Genomic DNA, 16,427 nt, shown 5'->3' on the forward strand with positions numbered 1-16,427 from the left:
CAGTGGACCTAAGCTGCTTTAAAGCTTTTCCAAGGTTCTGAGATTCCTTCTGGGGCTGCAGGTTCGTGCAGCCACACGTTTGGGCGCCAATATAAGGAATATTAATCCAAATATTTCCGGATGGCACCTGCCTGGCCCCATGTGACCCTGGCTGCTGGACCAAAGGCCGCAGACAGACCGCATGGTCCCATCTCCTTTTAAGGCCCAGGGGACAGGGTGAGGGGAAGGGACAGGTGAGGCACCAACCAGGTGCGAGGAGGAGAAGGCTCAAGAGATAAAGACACTTGGACAGGCCAATGAACCCGGACCTGAGGGGCATCTTTTGAACTTCTGCCAAGCACACGACGCCCTTGCTGGAATGTTAAGATTGATGGACAGTTCTGAGCAGGAGGGCAAAGGGGAAAGCAGAGGTTGGCACACCTGGGGGGTTGGATAGGTGAAACAGGAAATGGCATCACAGTGCAACACTAAATCATTCTGGGAATACATATCCAATCTCCCTCTTTGCAAGTTATGATGATTATGCATTAGTACAATTATATTGGCTAAAAATATTCCCTGTTCCAAATAGGCCCGTGAAAGCAAAGCAAGCTGTGCTGCTATGGGCACTGCCTCGCTTCCCTCACATTTGTGTGTTTCCTGCACAAACATTCCCTGGTGAAATCTCACTGTCTCTGACCCTTGACTTTTCCAGGCAGTTTTCACTGGCTAACTCTCAAGTCACACCCCAAATATCTTTCCAGATTTTGGAGGGAGAAGCACGGTAAGAGTCCTCTGCAATTGTAACTGCCAGACATATTGTTACACTTGAGAAATCCAGCAAGTCTTCTGAGTCTTAAATTGGGAATCAGGAGGTGGATCTTTAAATATATATATTTTAGTATGTCTGGTTCTGAGCAGCAGGAATCCAGCTGGTGAGTTAAGGTATTGGATGCAGAATTTCAGAAGACAACGGAATGAAAGCAAAATAATTTATTAGATGGAGGACTCCGTGAAATCTACTGCAAAGGATTTTCCAAAGGAAGGGAAAAAAGAAGGGACCTCCCAGGTGGTTTAAAGTGCACCACTGTCTAGAAGGGTTGGAATGTTCTTGCCTCAGCGAATATAGTTAAATCAGTGCCACTCAAAGTCACCTCTACAGATATACAGAAGTTTAATACCAATATTCTGCAAATTAAAATCCTGTACAGAAAAAACACAAAGCCTTCTGCAATGCTCTGACACCATCCATGCTATGTTGTACAATTTAGGCACATATCCATTGTATTATTAGTGCATTTCTCCAAGAGACAATGCAAACAATTCCTATAAAAGTGAATCTGCACAGTATGAATGGGTTTGTTGTTAAGAACATTCTGCTTCAGTTGAAGTGCCAATAAAAATGTTTAAATGAAAAATATAGGTGTATTTTTCAGTTTGTGGTTTGGGCTTTGTTTTTTTTTTTTTTTTTTTCCTCAAGGCCTTTTTTTTTTTACAGTGCAGCTCTCCTTGAGACAGGCTTCTATCACAGGAAAAACGAAATTAGTACATTTCACATTTAGGTTAAATGTGTGTGCCAGCTACCTCATTCAGCAGGTGGGTCACGATGGCTTTGGAGAAAAATAAGGCTCCCCTGAAAAAGCACAGGCTGAAAAAATGTTGGGAAAATTAGAAGGTGCAGGAGGTGATTATTATGTTGGAGAAATTACCATGAAATAAACTAGGGTGCAAATTGTCAGCGCATTACCTCCTCTGCAGTAATTCTCTCCACGGCTGCTTTGGCTCACATTATCTGCATGTCCACACTGCATTAATGGGGCACTCTGAACAAAGCCAGCCCCACGGCCAGCAGGGGATGAGATGCAGGATGCTCTGGAGTGCTGCAGTGCCACACTGCCCCAGCCACCCTGTCACCAGCACTGTCTGGAAGCCCGGCCCAGCCTTGGAATCACTACAAGGCAACCTATTACACTGGGTGAGTCCTGGTGATTCCAGCTCAGCAACAGCAAGGCAAAGCTCCTTTCCCCTTTCCCACATTTTGTGGGCTCTTCTCATAGGAGGCTGCCCAGCTTCTGAGCTCTCCCATATGTGCAGCAAGGGGCAGCTCTCTTCCTCTCAGCCAGATGCTGCATCTGTGCAGCAGCTCCTGCTCCTGTGCCACACAGCCTGCAACGCAGAGGGTTCCTCAGGACACTTGACAGACATCTCTTCTCAAAATAACCAGTGGCAGTGCACTCAGGCTGGAATTATGCATCGATTCTGCAAGCTCAGACTTGCAGGAACAAATCCAGAACTACCACTATGCCAATTGGAAACCACCTGATTTGAATTATAGCATCACTGGTGTCCAGTGCAAGTGGAGGAGAGAAAAGAGGAAAATACAACGGGGAGGTAGAATTTGGACAAATCACAAAGGATGGATGCAAGGTGGTACTGCAAAGCCATAAAATTACTTTATGCTAGCCATAAAATTACTTTTTGGTTTTTTGGTTGTTTTGTTTGGTTGGTTGGTTTTTGTTGGTTTTTTGCTTGTTTGTTTCTTCTTCTTGTTAGGGGGACAGGGGCTGTGGGGTTTTTGTAGGTAAAGTCAAGAGGACAGACTGAACAAAAGATTCCTTAGGGAAATTTTTTACCAAACAAACAATTGGGCTGCTACATTCTCAGACATGAATAATGGTGCCTTCCGTACCAAGCAAAGGAATTTAAGGAGAGGGTGAGATATAGAAAATAGAAGGCATTTCACAATTTTTTTGTTCTCTCATTATGGTTCACTGCCCTCATCAATTGTACTTGTGCAGCAGGTCTCTGAGGCTGACAAAGTGTGGCACATGTGAAGGGATGCTATGAGTAGCCAAGCACAGAAACTTCTTTGGTTCCCACCTGCTGAAGCCAGTGTGAGCTATGGAACACCATATATCCTGCTGAATCCTTCAGCATTCAATCCTAAAAAAACAACCACAGCTTTAAGAAAACATTGCTATTCTCTTACTGACCAAATGTTGGGGGATTTTCTGTTGTTATGGTAATAAGTATTTTAAAGTATGCTTTAAAATAAACAATGAAATGTGACACTTTGTCACTATGTACCTACTATGTTTTGCAGGTTTCCCAATCTGTCCTCTGCCCTTCCCCCCAAATATATATAAATTCTTAGTTTTCATTTACAGTTTAACAGTGTTGAAATGCTTATGCTGGAAACTGAGAATATTCTGCCAGCCCACCAAAAACAAAATCCCTGCTTTCTCTTCTAAGATTTGCAAGTAATTTTTGATTAGTTTTCACTCTGAAAATGTTCAATAACCTTCACTGGTTCTAACATTGGTTTAAATCTTGTTGACTTTGCTGTTTCCTCTGTGCCCATTGTTGCCTCCTTTCAAGCTGGATTCCATGGATTTCAATGGCATTCTGCACAGTTCTGTTCTTGCAGATTTACTTGTTAAATCCAAGCTCTTGCAGTAGTGTGCTCATAGTTCATGTGGGAAAGTGTCATTATACATAAATTCTGGTATGATAAGTATCTGTCACATTTGTGTCACCTTTATTCAACACAAATGAGCTCAAAAGTTACTTTCAGGTAGTTTGAGATTTCCCATAACACAATCCAGTGAGCAAATTGTGCTTAATGCTTACAGCTATGATATGGGGCAACCTACCTTGAAGAAGCTTCATCCCAGATAAGACGTAATGTAAGAACTCCCACATGACAGCCCCCTTTAAGCCTTACATATGTTGAAAGCATTAGGAATGAGGTTGGCTTTGGAAAGAAGCTGGAAGTTCTGCAGGATCATGTGTTTGGACTTGCCATCTGCACGTTCCAGGAGTTACTACATGGATCACTTTCCCCCAGTCATCTGAACCGTGAGTCACACAAACCGAAAGCGGAAGGCGGCTGTGAGAACAAAGCAGATGTGGGTGTTTGTGGGGCTTCTCCTCACCTCTCCAGAGCCCTTCTTTTCTGCCCTGCCCCACCCAGGGCAACTACACTTAGACCTTTGGGAAGCCAGGGTGGCAGCCACCTTAGCCACCACCAGGGATGGAGGCCGGGCTGTTAAAGGAAGAAACCCCTCACGGCTGAGTCTCTGGAAGGCTCCATGACTCAAACTTCCACCTCCAGCTGGAAGCCTGGCCATCTTTGTTTTGTTTAACTGAGCAGGAACACTCCACGACCTGAGTGCTTACCACGACAAACACAAACGTTTCCCCCGAGCCCCGGTTGTCTGAGGGGGGCCTGCAGCCCCGGACAGGCCGGTTCACGGCCAAAAGTACATGCAGGGAAATAGTTTCCAAACCCCAAAAGCAAACCTGAAACTGGATCCGTACAGACAAGCTCCTGCAGCTCAGATAGCAAACCTCCTCCTCCGGGTCTGACTGCAAACCCAGGGCTACCGTGGGCTATCGGCTCGTTTTTTTACCTCAGCCAAATCCGAAATGTGGGCTGACGGAGGGGGCTTAAGTAAATTTATTAAATAAATTTTTTAAAATCCCAACAGAAACCTTACGAACATATATATTAGCATACATAGATTAAAGTACCCTTCTGTGAAAACGTCTGAAGCTCGCACGGCAAGCCTCTAGCACTGGAGCTCTGTGAGGGCTGCAGCTCGGCAGCAAACGGCGCGGGGACGCGGTGGCCAAGCGGCCGCCATGCAGCGGCTGCGCCACTTACGCAGGCCCCAGTGCTCTGCGCGGCGGCACCGGCAGCCCCTGACGTAGCAGCATTCGTGAATACCGATGCTGCACTGCGGCGGCGGCACGGCGCAACCAAACCTCCTCCCTCCGCCGCCCACCCCAGCCTTGGCACCGCCCCCTTCCTTGGATGTGATTGGCAGGACGGGTGGAGCGGTCGGCGGCGATTGGCGGGTGCCGGCGGGAGGTGGGGTAGGTTGCGTGAAGGGTGATAAAGTTAGTGGGGCTGCCGGGGAGCGCCCGAGACGCGGCGGCGGCGGTCGGCGCTCTATGGAGGTGGCAGGGGGAGGCGTCGGGTCGGTGCTGCTGCTGCTGTTGTGGTGACTCGGAGACTCGCCCTGTCCCGCGCGCTCCCCCCTTCCCCTCCCCAGCCCCGGTCCCCGGCTCCCTTCCCCTCCCCCCCCTTCTCTTGCCTTTTCCCCTGCCCTTGGTAGCCGCCGGGACCCGGGGAAGCTGACAAGGCCTTAGGGAAGGTGAGAAATGCGGGAGTGGCGGGAGAATCGCGGATCTGGGGCCGGGAGCGAGCGGGTACTGCTGCAGCTGTAGCCTAAAATGGCGGCTGCCCAGAGCGGCCGCCATTTTCTTGTCAGTTGCTTGTCTATTTCTCCCGCACAAAATGGCGGCCCGGGCCGGCGGTCGCTCTCGCTGCCGGCTTTGCGAGCTCCGCCGCCGCTGAGCAGAGGGGGGGAGGAGCTCGGCGGCTCCCGCCGGGCGCGGAGGGGAGGCTGAGCGGAAGCGTTTCAGCTTAGAGCGGGGAGACGGGACCGGGCGGTGCCTGTCCGTACGGGCCGTGCCTTTAGTGGCCTCGGCTCGGCTGCGGGATGGTGGTCTGGCCGCGGTCTGCGGGCGCCCGCACTGCCCCCCAGATTTCCCTGGGAGGGGGAAGCCGCGGCACACATAGCGGGCTGCGGTCTGAGGATCCACATTGCTGGTGGGGAGGTGACGAGAGGATTTTCTAATTTTTTTTTTTTATTTTTACTATTGTTCACTGGCTTTTCTTCGCGCGAGTGGAGAGCGGGCTGCCGAAGCGCCGCGTCAGCCGCCTCGCCCATGTTTCCTGTTCGGGGGCTCGGGCGCCGCGGTGCGGGGCGATACCGCCTGCTTCCCCCTCGTGTCTCCCGGGGCGGCCGCCGTGGTGCGGGGGAGCGGGTCCCGCCCGGCGCCCTGGCGGAGAACAAAGAGCCGGGCGGGCGCGGGCAGCGGGCGGCGCCCGCCGGGCGGGGCGGGGGGGCGGTGGCGCCGCGCGGCGCCTGCTGGGGGCGCCCTCCGCGGCCGAGCCTTTTGTTCGCCGCCGCTGCTGCCGCCATGTTGTGGCCGCTCCGCGTGCCCGCGCCGGGCGGGCGGGGGGCACTCGCCGCGCTCGGCTCCGAGAGGGCTGCGGGCGCATCCGGGACACTCCCAGGCTTCCCTCCCTTGGGCGTTTCTGTCCCCGTGCCAGCCGTTCCGCTACGTGAGCCATGCAGTGAGGTTCTTTATGCAAGCTGAAAGTTGAGGTGGTGGGTGGGCGGTGCATTTTTTTCGGTATTTGGTGGCTTAGTACGCTATTTGGACGCAGGATACACGCCTTTTACCGCATTAAGCCTGCGTTTTGTTGTCTGATGCTTTTCAGAATTCGGCTGCTTTTTTGTACCATTATAAGTCATAGTTTCTAAATCACGTCAGTAAAGGACTCACTGTGCTATTTAAAAGAAAAAAATACTTGCGTTCTTTCCTGCGGGTACTCTTGCCTTTTGGATAAACTTGAGGGTTTTTGCTCAGTCTATGGTTCCCTTGTCTCTTTGCCCTCACCCTCGCTGGGAAACATGGCTATAATGATGAAATTGGCCTTTCTGTGACTGTCCCAAAGTATTGCATGAATGGAAGTTTTCTTAATTTTGGTAAAGTTCACTGTTGGAGGGTTCTCATTGTCGGGCAAACGTTTGTACTTTTTAAAGTTAAATGCTATGGCTGATAGTAAACAAGTATAATATGAATGCTTGGTTTGTCTTTCTAGGTTTTGTTTTTCCCTACCCCGTCAATTTAATTTTATTCTTTTGAAGATTCTTCGTTGTCAAGCCGCCAAAGTGGAGAGTGCGATTGCAGAAGGGGGTGCTTCTCGTTTCAGGTACCCTTTGTTTGTTTGGAAAATCTCCTTGGAGGGCATCTTAAATTAGTGTAATGTTTATACCAAAACGGAGATGTTTGGACTTACCCAGGTTTCTATGGTTGTTTTTAACAGTGCTTCTTCAGGCGGAGGAGGTGGTAGGGGTGCACCTCAGCACTATCCCAAGACTGCCAGCAACAGGTATGTCATCTTGCTCTTTGACTTGCATGACTTCAAAGTCAGAGCATGCTTGATAATGAATACAGAACTGAGAATGGGCTAGCTTTAAAGTTGTATCAGAAATACCTACTGAGTTAAAGAGCTTTAAGTGTTTTCCAGTCTGTGCCCTTTAAAGTGTACCTCATGGTTGATAGGCAGTGCATGGGCATGGGGTTGTTATGTATTTAACTTAAAAAGTGTGGAGAGTATTTTTGGGTGCCAGGCATTGTTGTTGAGTATTTTCCTATGCAGCAGATGTTGCAGTGTTGATAGGGGTAACTGTGTGCTCTTAACAAAGCAAGTAATGGAATTGCTTTGAGTAAGGCATCACTGAAGGGTTTAAAGGGCAGTTCTTTAAATCACTTGTTTCTGTTTTAACAACCATATTCTTCAAAATTTCGCAGCGAGTTCCTGGGGAAAACCCCAGGGCAAAACGCTCAGAAATGGATTCCTTCACGAAGCACTAGACGAGATGACGACTCCGCAAACGACAAAGAACGACATGATGCAATCTTCAGGAAAGTAAGAGGGTAAGTTCCTCACAAAGTTACTTCTTTCCTTACTGTTTTCATTAGCAGTGTGTACCTAAGAAATAGGCTGGAGGAAAAGAAGATGCAGGCCTTGAGTTTGGGGGAGGTGTGTCCTTTAGCAAGGAACCAGCCTGGTAATCTAGTAGCAGAAAACACTTAAAGTAATTATTGTAAGCAGATTAGTATTTTCAATGGTACTTCACTGAATCTGAAGATCTCAAAAAATAGAGTTGAATGGAAAATTGCACTTTTCAAAAAAAATAAGCTGAGTCTAAAGTGACTCGTAGCATGCTTAGAGTATCTGTATATTCTGATTTGGGTTTGTTGTTTTTTTTTTTTTTTTTCCTCTTTAGCATACTAAATAAGCTTACTCCTGAAAAGTTCGACAAGCTATGCCTTGAGCTCCTCAATGTGGGTGTAGAATCTAAGCTCATCCTAAAAGGGGTCATACTGCTGGTAAGCTGGTTGCATTTCTTCTAACTACAGTTCTCTTGCATGCTGAAAAGCCGGGGGTTGGTTGGTTTGATGGGATACAGTAGTAGCATGAATAATGCTTTTGTGTACTTGGATTATCAAACACCATGTCCCACCCCTGCTTTCTGTATAAAAAAGGATCTACTGGGGAGGAAGTAGGTTTAATGGTTTGAGTTTCTCATTTAGAAGTCTCCCCAATGACTAAACGTCATGGGGCTTCTGTGATTATTTTTTAAAATAAACTGAGGTGTGAGTTAGCCATCTTACTTGATTGGCCTCCCCTTCTTCCTCTTTCCTGAGGAGCAAGCCACTTGGTTTTGGGAAGGCAACCACTGGTGATCTCTGGGGACACTGATGCAACTATTACATCACTTTCTTTAAACAAGATCAGATTGGTGATATTAATGTCGGTGTTGGCATAATAAACTTGAGTTTTGTGGCCAAGGATTACAGAGCCTCTTCAGTAGCAAGCAGTGGCTTTTGTCCTTTGCTTCAGCATGGAGACTGGTGTTGGACTACAATGCTTCTGTGCTTGATTAAGCAGGAAACAGGATGTTCTAGATGAGGGTGGTAATAATCCATTCTGTGTCTTGTAACTCAGTCTCCTAATAACATTTGCACCCTCCTGCTGCTTGCTGCCTTACTCAACCTGGCTCTCTGTAGATCGTAGACAAAGCCCTTGAAGAGCCCAAGTATAGCTCGCTGTACGCTCAACTATGTCTGCGACTGGCAGAAGATGCACCCAACTTTGATGGCCCATCAGCAGAGAGTCATCCAGGACAGAAGCAAAGCACAGTGAGTGCATCTCTTAATCTGCAATGGTAAATTTTGGGTGCTTTTGTAGCTGCCCTGATTAGCTTAATTGTTTTCTTTGTTCTCTCTTTGTAGACATTCAGACGCCTCCTAATATCTAAACTTCAAGATGAATTTGAAAACCGAACCAGAAATGTTGATAGTAAGTTTTAAAACCACTTTAATACAGAATCTATTTGTCATCCTTTCCCACAGCCGTGTAAAACGGGCTTCTTTGTTTTCCAGTCTATGATAAGCATGATGGTCCCCTCCTCCCTGAGGAGGAGGAACAGAGAGCCATTGCCAAGATCAAGATGCTGGGGAACATCAAATTCATTGGAGAACTTGGCAAGCTTGATCTTATTCATGAATCTATCCTTCATAAGTGCATCAAAACAGTGAGTATTCAGATTGGGAGGAAGCTAGGAGGAAAACAGAACTTAAAAAGAAAAAAATATGCAAATATTGATGCTGCTTTGAGAATCTCGGAGCAGGAGCATAAAATGGCACAAAAATGTTTCCTGACGATTGCTCATCCCCTACTGTTATCTTTTGGTGTGATTAAGAAGTAAAATCAGCTTTGTTCAATGCCATTGAATTGTCTCAAAAGGAATTGTCTCAAAAGGAAATGAACACAGAAGTGTGCTGTAGGTGCTTGAAACTACACACACTTAAGAATTGGCAGATCTTAATTTTAATTTTTAAGTCCATTTGCCTTCAGAACAAAACATTGTTTTTTTAAATGTCAGTGTACAAAGTTTGTTGCTTATTATAAATTGTCATTTATAAAATTTTAAATCCTAAATTTCCCCTTTAATTTTTCAGCTTTTGGAAAAGAAGAAGAGAGTTCAACTCAAAGATATGGGGGAGGATTTGGAGTGCCTCTGTCAGATAATGAGGACAGTGGGACCTAGATTAGATCATGCGAAAGCCAAGGTATGTGCCTATGTAGTGCAGTCATTAACCTAATTAAATTATGTGGCTAAAACTTGATTGCCTGAACCTTCTGTATTCAGTATTCATAGGTACAAAACAGAGGTTTGATTTTTTTTTTTTTTATAGAGAAAAGAGTGCCCACTATGGCTTCCAGACTAATTCTCTTGATAGAAAAACAGTTTTAAACATTTCACCTGGGATGTAGTTAGGGTCATCATGAAATCAATCTAAGTGAGAGTGTTGTTTTTCTAAACACTGTTTGAGAAGATGTGCTGAGGAACTATTCTTAGCACAGCTAGATGATTGGAGACATGAGGGTTTGGAATGTAAGCTTGAAACTGAACAGAATTCTGGCTGTGTTGCTTATCTCTGATTCAAATGTCTTGATGCATTAGTTCTTTAGACTATGTCATCAAGGAACTAGAGATTGCAGGAAAGGGCAGCTTGTTGCATTATTCTGCCTTGAACGTCGTGAGTGAAAACACTCAAGGCACTGATAGAATAATTCTAACTTGTAACTTTTGTTCCCCCAGTCCTTAATGGATCAGTACTTTGCCCGTATGCGCTCCTTGATGTCAAGTAAGGAATTGCCAGCAAGGATTCGTTTCCTGCTGCAGGTATGATGATTAAATGGCTCCCTGCTGCTTTTTTTTTTTTCTTGCAAAATGGTCTTGAATCCTTTCCTAATAGCCTGTTCTGTTCCAAGGATACTGTGGAGTTGAGAGAACACAACTGGGTTCCTCGCAAAGCTTTTCTTGACAATGGACCAAAGACTATCAATCAAATCCGTCAAGATGCAGTAAAAGTGAGTGTTGTGTGTAAGGTCCAGAGCCTGCCTTGGTGCTCTGCACTTGGGAGTAGTTCACACAGTGTCACAGTTGGCTTAAGGGTTAAAACCAGATGGACTTCTGTAGTTGGGGGCTAAAAGCTTTGCTTTCTTGGGGCTGCTACTTGAAACTGACCAAAATTGTAATTCCTGTTTTAAAGGATCTGGGAGTTTTTATTCCTGCTCCTATGTCTCAAGGGATGCGAAGCGACTTCTTTCTGGAGGGACCCTTCATGCCACCCAGGATGAAACTTGACAGGGACCCACTCGGAGGGCTTGCTGATATGTTTGGACAAATGCCAGGTACCCTGACACCACAGAGTGATGGGGTGGCTGTGGCTCTGCTGTGCTGAACAAGAATTAAAACTGTCATTTGTCTCCTTGCTGATCCAGGTAGCGGAATTGGTACTGGTCCAGGGGTTATTCAGGATAGATTCTCACCCACCATGGGACGCCATCGTTCAAACCAACTCTTCAATGGCCATGGGGGTCACCTCATGCCTTCTGCTCAATCCCAGTTTGGAGACCTAGGCAAATCTTTTCTGAAAAGTCAGGTAAGGAAGCTGTTTGCATGGTGACTTCAGCTTGTTTAGAAGCACTTCCTGAGATGCGTATGTTATGGATTAAAATCTGCTTATGTTAAAAGACCTATTCAGATTTGATTCTGATAACTGATGCTCAGCTGATACAAAAATTCTAAACCACTTTTTATATAGTACAAAAAAGATGCAAGAAGTACACTTTTTTTTTTTTAACTGCAAGAAAAGGTGCATGTGGCTTTGGTGGGTCAGAACGGTGTGCTTTATTTAAAAGATGGCCCTGTTTTTAGGGATAGATGCTCTTCTCCCACCACCCCTGCTCCTTCTTTCTCCCTTCCTGGCAAATAGAATCTTTGTTCCTCTGGTCCCTCTGGTACTACTTACCAAATGATGTACGCCACTCCATCATCTGCACTTCTTTCTCTATATCTCCCTTTCTGAAATAGGGGCAAAGCCAACTCTACCATACCCAGAATCAGGGACTCTTATCCCAGCAACAAGGACAGTCGAAGGATATGCCACCTCGGTTTTCTAAGAAAGGACAGCTTAATGCAGATGAGGTACATGACATGCCTACATTATTTACAGCCTATTCTAAATATTGCCCAATGATTATAGCAAGACGCGTTATTATGAGGACTAATGCTGGAACTCTTTCTCCTCCTCTTCATTCTCCTCCGTCTTTGTCCCTTCCTCTTTCACCTTTTACCCCCCTCACTTTCCTTAGGGTATCCAGCGTCCTATGAGCAAGACTGAGATATGAGGGCAATTTTTTGGGGTGTCCTTTCCTTCCCACACACTTCTAAGAACACTACTCTGACATCAGTTCCCATGCATCCTATTGATAAAACATTTAATTAAAACTTCAGAAAATCCTGAACTTTAGAAACCCTGAAGTGCTGGACCAGGTTAATTTTTTTTTAATTTTCTTTTGTTTAGAACTGGCTAATAGGCAAAATTTCAAATGCAGAATCAACTGCATTGTGATTTTGAGTGTTAACCAGACTTGTATCCCGATTTCTGAGCAATTTGGTAGAGTTTCATTTTGGCTGTAAAATACATCGGCAAGCATGCTGATTATCTTCTTGGGTCTCTAACATACTGCATCTAAAAGGAGCATTTCCAGATTTTTATAGTAGTTGAACTAAATGCCAGTAATTTGCTTTTGGGAGCATTTCAGAACACATGTGGCTTTATCTGTATTTGAGTATTAATATTGTAGAAATTAAATCATGCTTCAGTGAGATCAGTTGGAGTGAGTCCATGGCTGTGTATTGTTGGTCAGATTACTAGAAACAGTTTGAGTTTTTCTTTGACTTACTTACTGTTTACAGATTAGCCTGAGACCTGCTCAGTCTTTCCTGATGAATAAAAACCAAGTGCCAAAGCTTCAGCCCCAGATAACTATGATTCCTCCCAGTGCTCAACCACCACGCACTCAGACACCGCCTTTGGGACAGGTAAATACAAAAAATTCCTGCATGTTTTTGGCTATACTTTCCTGTTTGTGCTTGGAAAGCTTAATTTCATATGTGGGGAGAGAGAAGTCTTTGATTGCACAGAGCAGGACTTGGGAAAAGAATGTATGACACCAAACTAATTTGAGTTCCATCTGCTTTTTATGTTTTGTATTGTAAAACTTTATATAAGCAAAGGTAGATGTGCTACAAAGAAACAAATTCTGGTCTCTTTTTCAGCCGCCTCAACTTGGTCTTAAAACAAATCCACCACTTATACAAGAGAAGCCTGCAAAGACCACCAAGAAACCACCTCCTTCCAAGGAAGAGCTACTTAAGCAAACTGTAAGTTAGTGTGCAATAGTGAATCTTAGAGCTTTGGATGTGATCTTCAAAAAGAATGTTTAACTGTGCTTCTTTCCTCTCCAGGAGGCTGTTGTGACTGAGTATCTGAACAATGGAAATGCTAATGATGCTGTCAATACTGTGAGAGAAATGAGAGCTCCTAAACACTTCATTCCTGAGATGCTGAGCAAAGTAATCCTTCAATCCCTAGATAGATCAGATGAGGACAAAGAGAAAGCAAGTACTTTGATCAGCTTGCTCAAGCAGGAGGGAATAGCCACCAGTGACAACTTCATGCAGGTATTGTGGTCTGATAATATTGCAGTTCTTGTTTCTTGGCTCTTCATGGTGTTGAGATGCTGTAAAGACAGTGTGCAAATATTTTTTTTAACTCCTGCTAATCTGAGGAGGTAAAAATAGTATGTGAACCTGTGAGGGGCACAAGAAGCAATAAAAGGAAGACATGCAGTAATTAGGCAGTTGGAACCTGGGATCCTCTTTGCAAGTGATTACAGAAAACATACTTATGATGAGTATTGTGTTGCACAGGAACAGAATTACTTAGGAATTTCATCTTGTGTGTTTATTGTTTCTTAGGCATTCCTGAATGTATTGGACCAGTGCCCCAAACTGGAGGTGGACATCCCATTGGTGAAATCCTACTTAGCACAGTTTGCAGCCCGTGCCATTATTTCAGACCTGGTGAGCATTTCCGAACTGGCTCAACCACTGGAAAGTGGCACCCATTTCCCTCTCTTCCTGCTCTGTCTTCAGCAGTTAGCTAAGTTACAAGACCGTGAATGGCTAACAGAACTGTTCCAACAAAGCAAAGTGAATATGCAGAAAATGTTACCAGGTAAGATTTGCCACAGAGCTCTTCTGTTACCTGATTCTAGAGTAAGTGAGATGTTGTTCTAGTTTATGCCAGAGTAAAATAACCTGCAGGGCTCTCTTGGTGGAATTAGCTGTCATTATTGTTAGGAATGATGTTTCTTAAGGGGTGGCTGGAGCATGGACCATCACTTAGAGCTCTGGAGAAGCGCTTAACACGTGTCTTTGTTTCCTTGTCAGAAATTGACCAGAACAAGGACCGCATGCTGGAGATCTTGGAAGGGAAGGGGCTTAGCTTCTTGTTCCCCCTTCTGAAACTGGAGAAGGAACTGCTAAAGCAAATAAAATCGGATCCATCCCCTCAAGCCATCTATAAGTGGATTAAAGATAACATTTCACCCAAGCTTCATGTAGATAAGGGATTTGTGAATATATTGATGACCAGGTGGGATGCTGTTCTGACATATTTTTAGGTATTTGTTCGGTTAAGCTACCAGTAAGGCACTAATTCTGTAAAGGCTCAAATGTAGCTCTGCAGAAGTCTGAGATGCAGTACGTGGGGAGACAATATTCTGAGTGAACCTTCTCTAGTAAAATCCCATTGTATTTGAGAAGAAAGGCAAGTCTCCAGGCTTGCATCAGTATGTGAAGTGGTTTCTTGGGCAGGAAGTCTAGATCTATGTGCTTTTCTAAAATGTAGAGCTGTAACAAAAGCAGAACAAGGATTTTTCTGGTGCACTCTCAACCATAGTACAAGTCCCTATGCTTGCTCCTGACTGCAGGTGGAAGCAGGATAGTTGCAGTGAAATCTGAACTTTATATATGTCAAATGCTTTGATCTCTTAGTTTATAGAACTTAGTTTGGCTTTTCTTCTGTCCAGTTTCTTGCAGTATATTTCTAGTGAAGTAAACCCACCCAGTGACGAATCGGATTCTTCATCTGCTCCATCCAAAGAGCAGCTTGAGCAGGAAAAGCAGCTGCTTCTTTCCTTCAAGCCAGTGATGCAGAAGTTCCTCCACGACCATGTTGATCTGCAAGTGAGTGCTTTATATGCACTCCAGGTGCACTGCTACAACAACAATTTTCCAAAAGGTAAGTATATTGAGGTCTCATTTGAATTGGCTTGTCCCTACATTTCTTAAAATTCAGCAAGTGGTTGAGAAGGTTATAAAGCTAACCAAGTTTAAATTGACTTTTATAGGCATGTTACTGCGCTTCTTTGTTCATTTCTATGACATGGAGATCATTGAAGAAGAAGCCTTCTTGGCATGGAAAGAAGACATTACTCAAGAGTTTCCAGGGAAAGGCAAAGCTTTATTCCAGGTAAATCTCTTAACATTAGAAAAGAGACTTGGGTTTTTTTGTTATTTCTGCTGCACTGGAGTGTTTGAGAAGACTGCTGAAGCGTGTAAGACTTGTAAATATCTAGAATCTTCCTGGAATATTCCACTAGGAGCAAGATTACCTAAATCTCTCCTATTGACTGGAGGCCTATGTGTAGTGCTAATATGGATGAAAGTTCTTTTAAAATGAGATTGGGGAAGGGGAAGATGAGTGTTTTGTGGAAAAACCTAATGGGGAAACAATTCCTGCTCCCTTAAACCAGTTTTGTGTAACTGCAGGTAAACCAGTGGTTAACCTGGCTGGAAACTGCTGAAGAAGAAGAATCTGAAGAAGAAGCTGACTAAAGAACCAGCCAAAGCCTTAAATTGTGCAAACATACTGTTGCTATGATGTAACTGCATTTGACCTAACCACTGCGAAAATTCATTCCGCTGTAATGTTTCACAATATTTAAAGCAGAAGTATGTCAGTAGGATATTCTCTGCAAAAGGTTTTTGTAGTATGTCTTAATAGTCTACAATAAAAATATTTTAGAGTATCTTCAATGTTTAGATAACAGTGTATTAGCAGCATGCAATAATTACATCATAAGTTCTCGAGCAGAAGCAGTCTGTTGCAAGGGTCTTCTTTGCTGCCAGTTATCATAGGCTGTTTTTAAGTTAGAAACTGAATAGCAACACTGAATACTGTAGAAATGCACTTTGCTCAGTGTAATACTTGAGTTGTTGCAATATTTGATTATCCATTTGGTTGTTACAGAGAATCCTTAACTGTAATCGATGGTTGTTGCCGTAATAGTATATTTGCCTGTATTTCTACCTCTAGTAATGGGCTTTATGTGCTAGGTTTTAATATCCTTGAGCCTGGGCAAGTGCACAAGTCTTTTATAAAAGGAACAGTTTACTTGCACAAAAACTGATCGGCTGAAGAGATGGTTTAATGCCCTTTGGAAGAGGTTTTTGTGGGTGTGAAACATGACATGGTAAGAAATTTGAATTGGTCCCTCTTACAGTACTGAAATTAAGTCTATTAATTTATCAAGACATGTTCATGCCCTGATTTTATATACTTGTATCTATCAATAAACATTGTGATACTTGACTTGTTTCTGAATGTCTCCCAGTAGCAAAGGTTTGGCTGATGACTTGTTCATTTAAGAAACGAAACATCAGTGGGAGTTGCCTTAGGTTGCAACCATCCTGAAATTATTTTTAGACTCCTTGTCTGGATGTGCAGATGAATTCTAAATAAGGTCACAGACAAGGAATACACTACAGATGTGTTGTGACAGGTGGAGAAATGATGGAATTCTGCTGAAGAGATAGATGGTAGGGGTTTGCCTTGTGGTCCAATGTATGCTTTATCAGTGAGTATGTGCTTTTGAC

The 16,427-nt window shown here is 44.4% G+C and overlaps 1 protein-coding gene and 1 non-coding gene across 2 annotated transcripts; both read left to right on the forward strand.

Annotated features, from left to right (window-relative positions):
* Positions 1-4,710: 4,710 nt before the first annotated feature.
* EIF4G2 (eukaryotic translation initiation factor 4 gamma 2) lies at positions 4,711-16,143 on the forward strand. The gene is made up of 23 exons (XM_036383695.2): positions 4,711-4,857; positions 5,100-5,138; positions 6,705-6,769; positions 6,884-6,949; positions 7,372-7,497; positions 7,851-7,953; positions 8,635-8,766; positions 8,860-8,926; positions 9,010-9,161; positions 9,589-9,699; positions 10,233-10,316; positions 10,406-10,504; positions 10,687-10,828; positions 10,919-11,079; positions 11,511-11,624; positions 12,399-12,524; positions 12,762-12,866; positions 12,951-13,166; positions 13,464-13,722; positions 13,938-14,142; positions 14,579-14,790; positions 14,900-15,021; positions 15,321-16,143. Exons 1-23 carry the CDS (start codon positions 4,711-4,713, stop codon positions 15,384-15,386), a joined length of 2,919 nt encoding a protein of 972 aa, XP_036239588.1. The 3' UTR covers positions 15,387-16,143.
* LOC118687968 (small nucleolar RNA SNORD97) lies at positions 11,666-11,833 on the forward strand. The gene has a single exon (XR_004980419.1). It is a non-coding gene; the product is annotated as a small nucleolar RNA SNORD97 (small nucleolar RNA).
* Positions 16,144-16,427: the final 284 nt, after the last annotated feature.

Source organism: Molothrus ater, chromosome 6 (assembly GCF_012460135.2).
Source record: "Molothrus ater isolate BHLD 08-10-18 breed brown headed cowbird chromosome 6, BPBGC_Mater_1.1, whole genome shotgun sequence".
In the NCBI taxonomy this organism is placed as follows: domain Eukaryota; kingdom Metazoa; phylum Chordata; class Aves; order Passeriformes; family Icteridae; genus Molothrus; species Molothrus ater.

Excerpts from the sequence above, each read along its gene's own strand:
- EIF4G2 (XM_036383695.2), top strand. The coding sequence starts at position 4,711 with ATGCTGCACTGCGGCGGCGGCACGGCGCAACCAAACCTCCTCCCTCCG. Across the intron at positions 9,700-10,232 it reads TAGATCATGCGAAAGCCAAG|TCCTTAATGGATCAGTACTT; the intron begins GTATGTGCCTAT and ends TTGTTCCCCCAG. Across the intron at positions 14,143-14,578 it reads GTGAATATATTGATGACCAG|TTTCTTGCAGTATATTTCTA; the intron begins GTGGGATGCTGT and ends TCTTCTGTCCAG.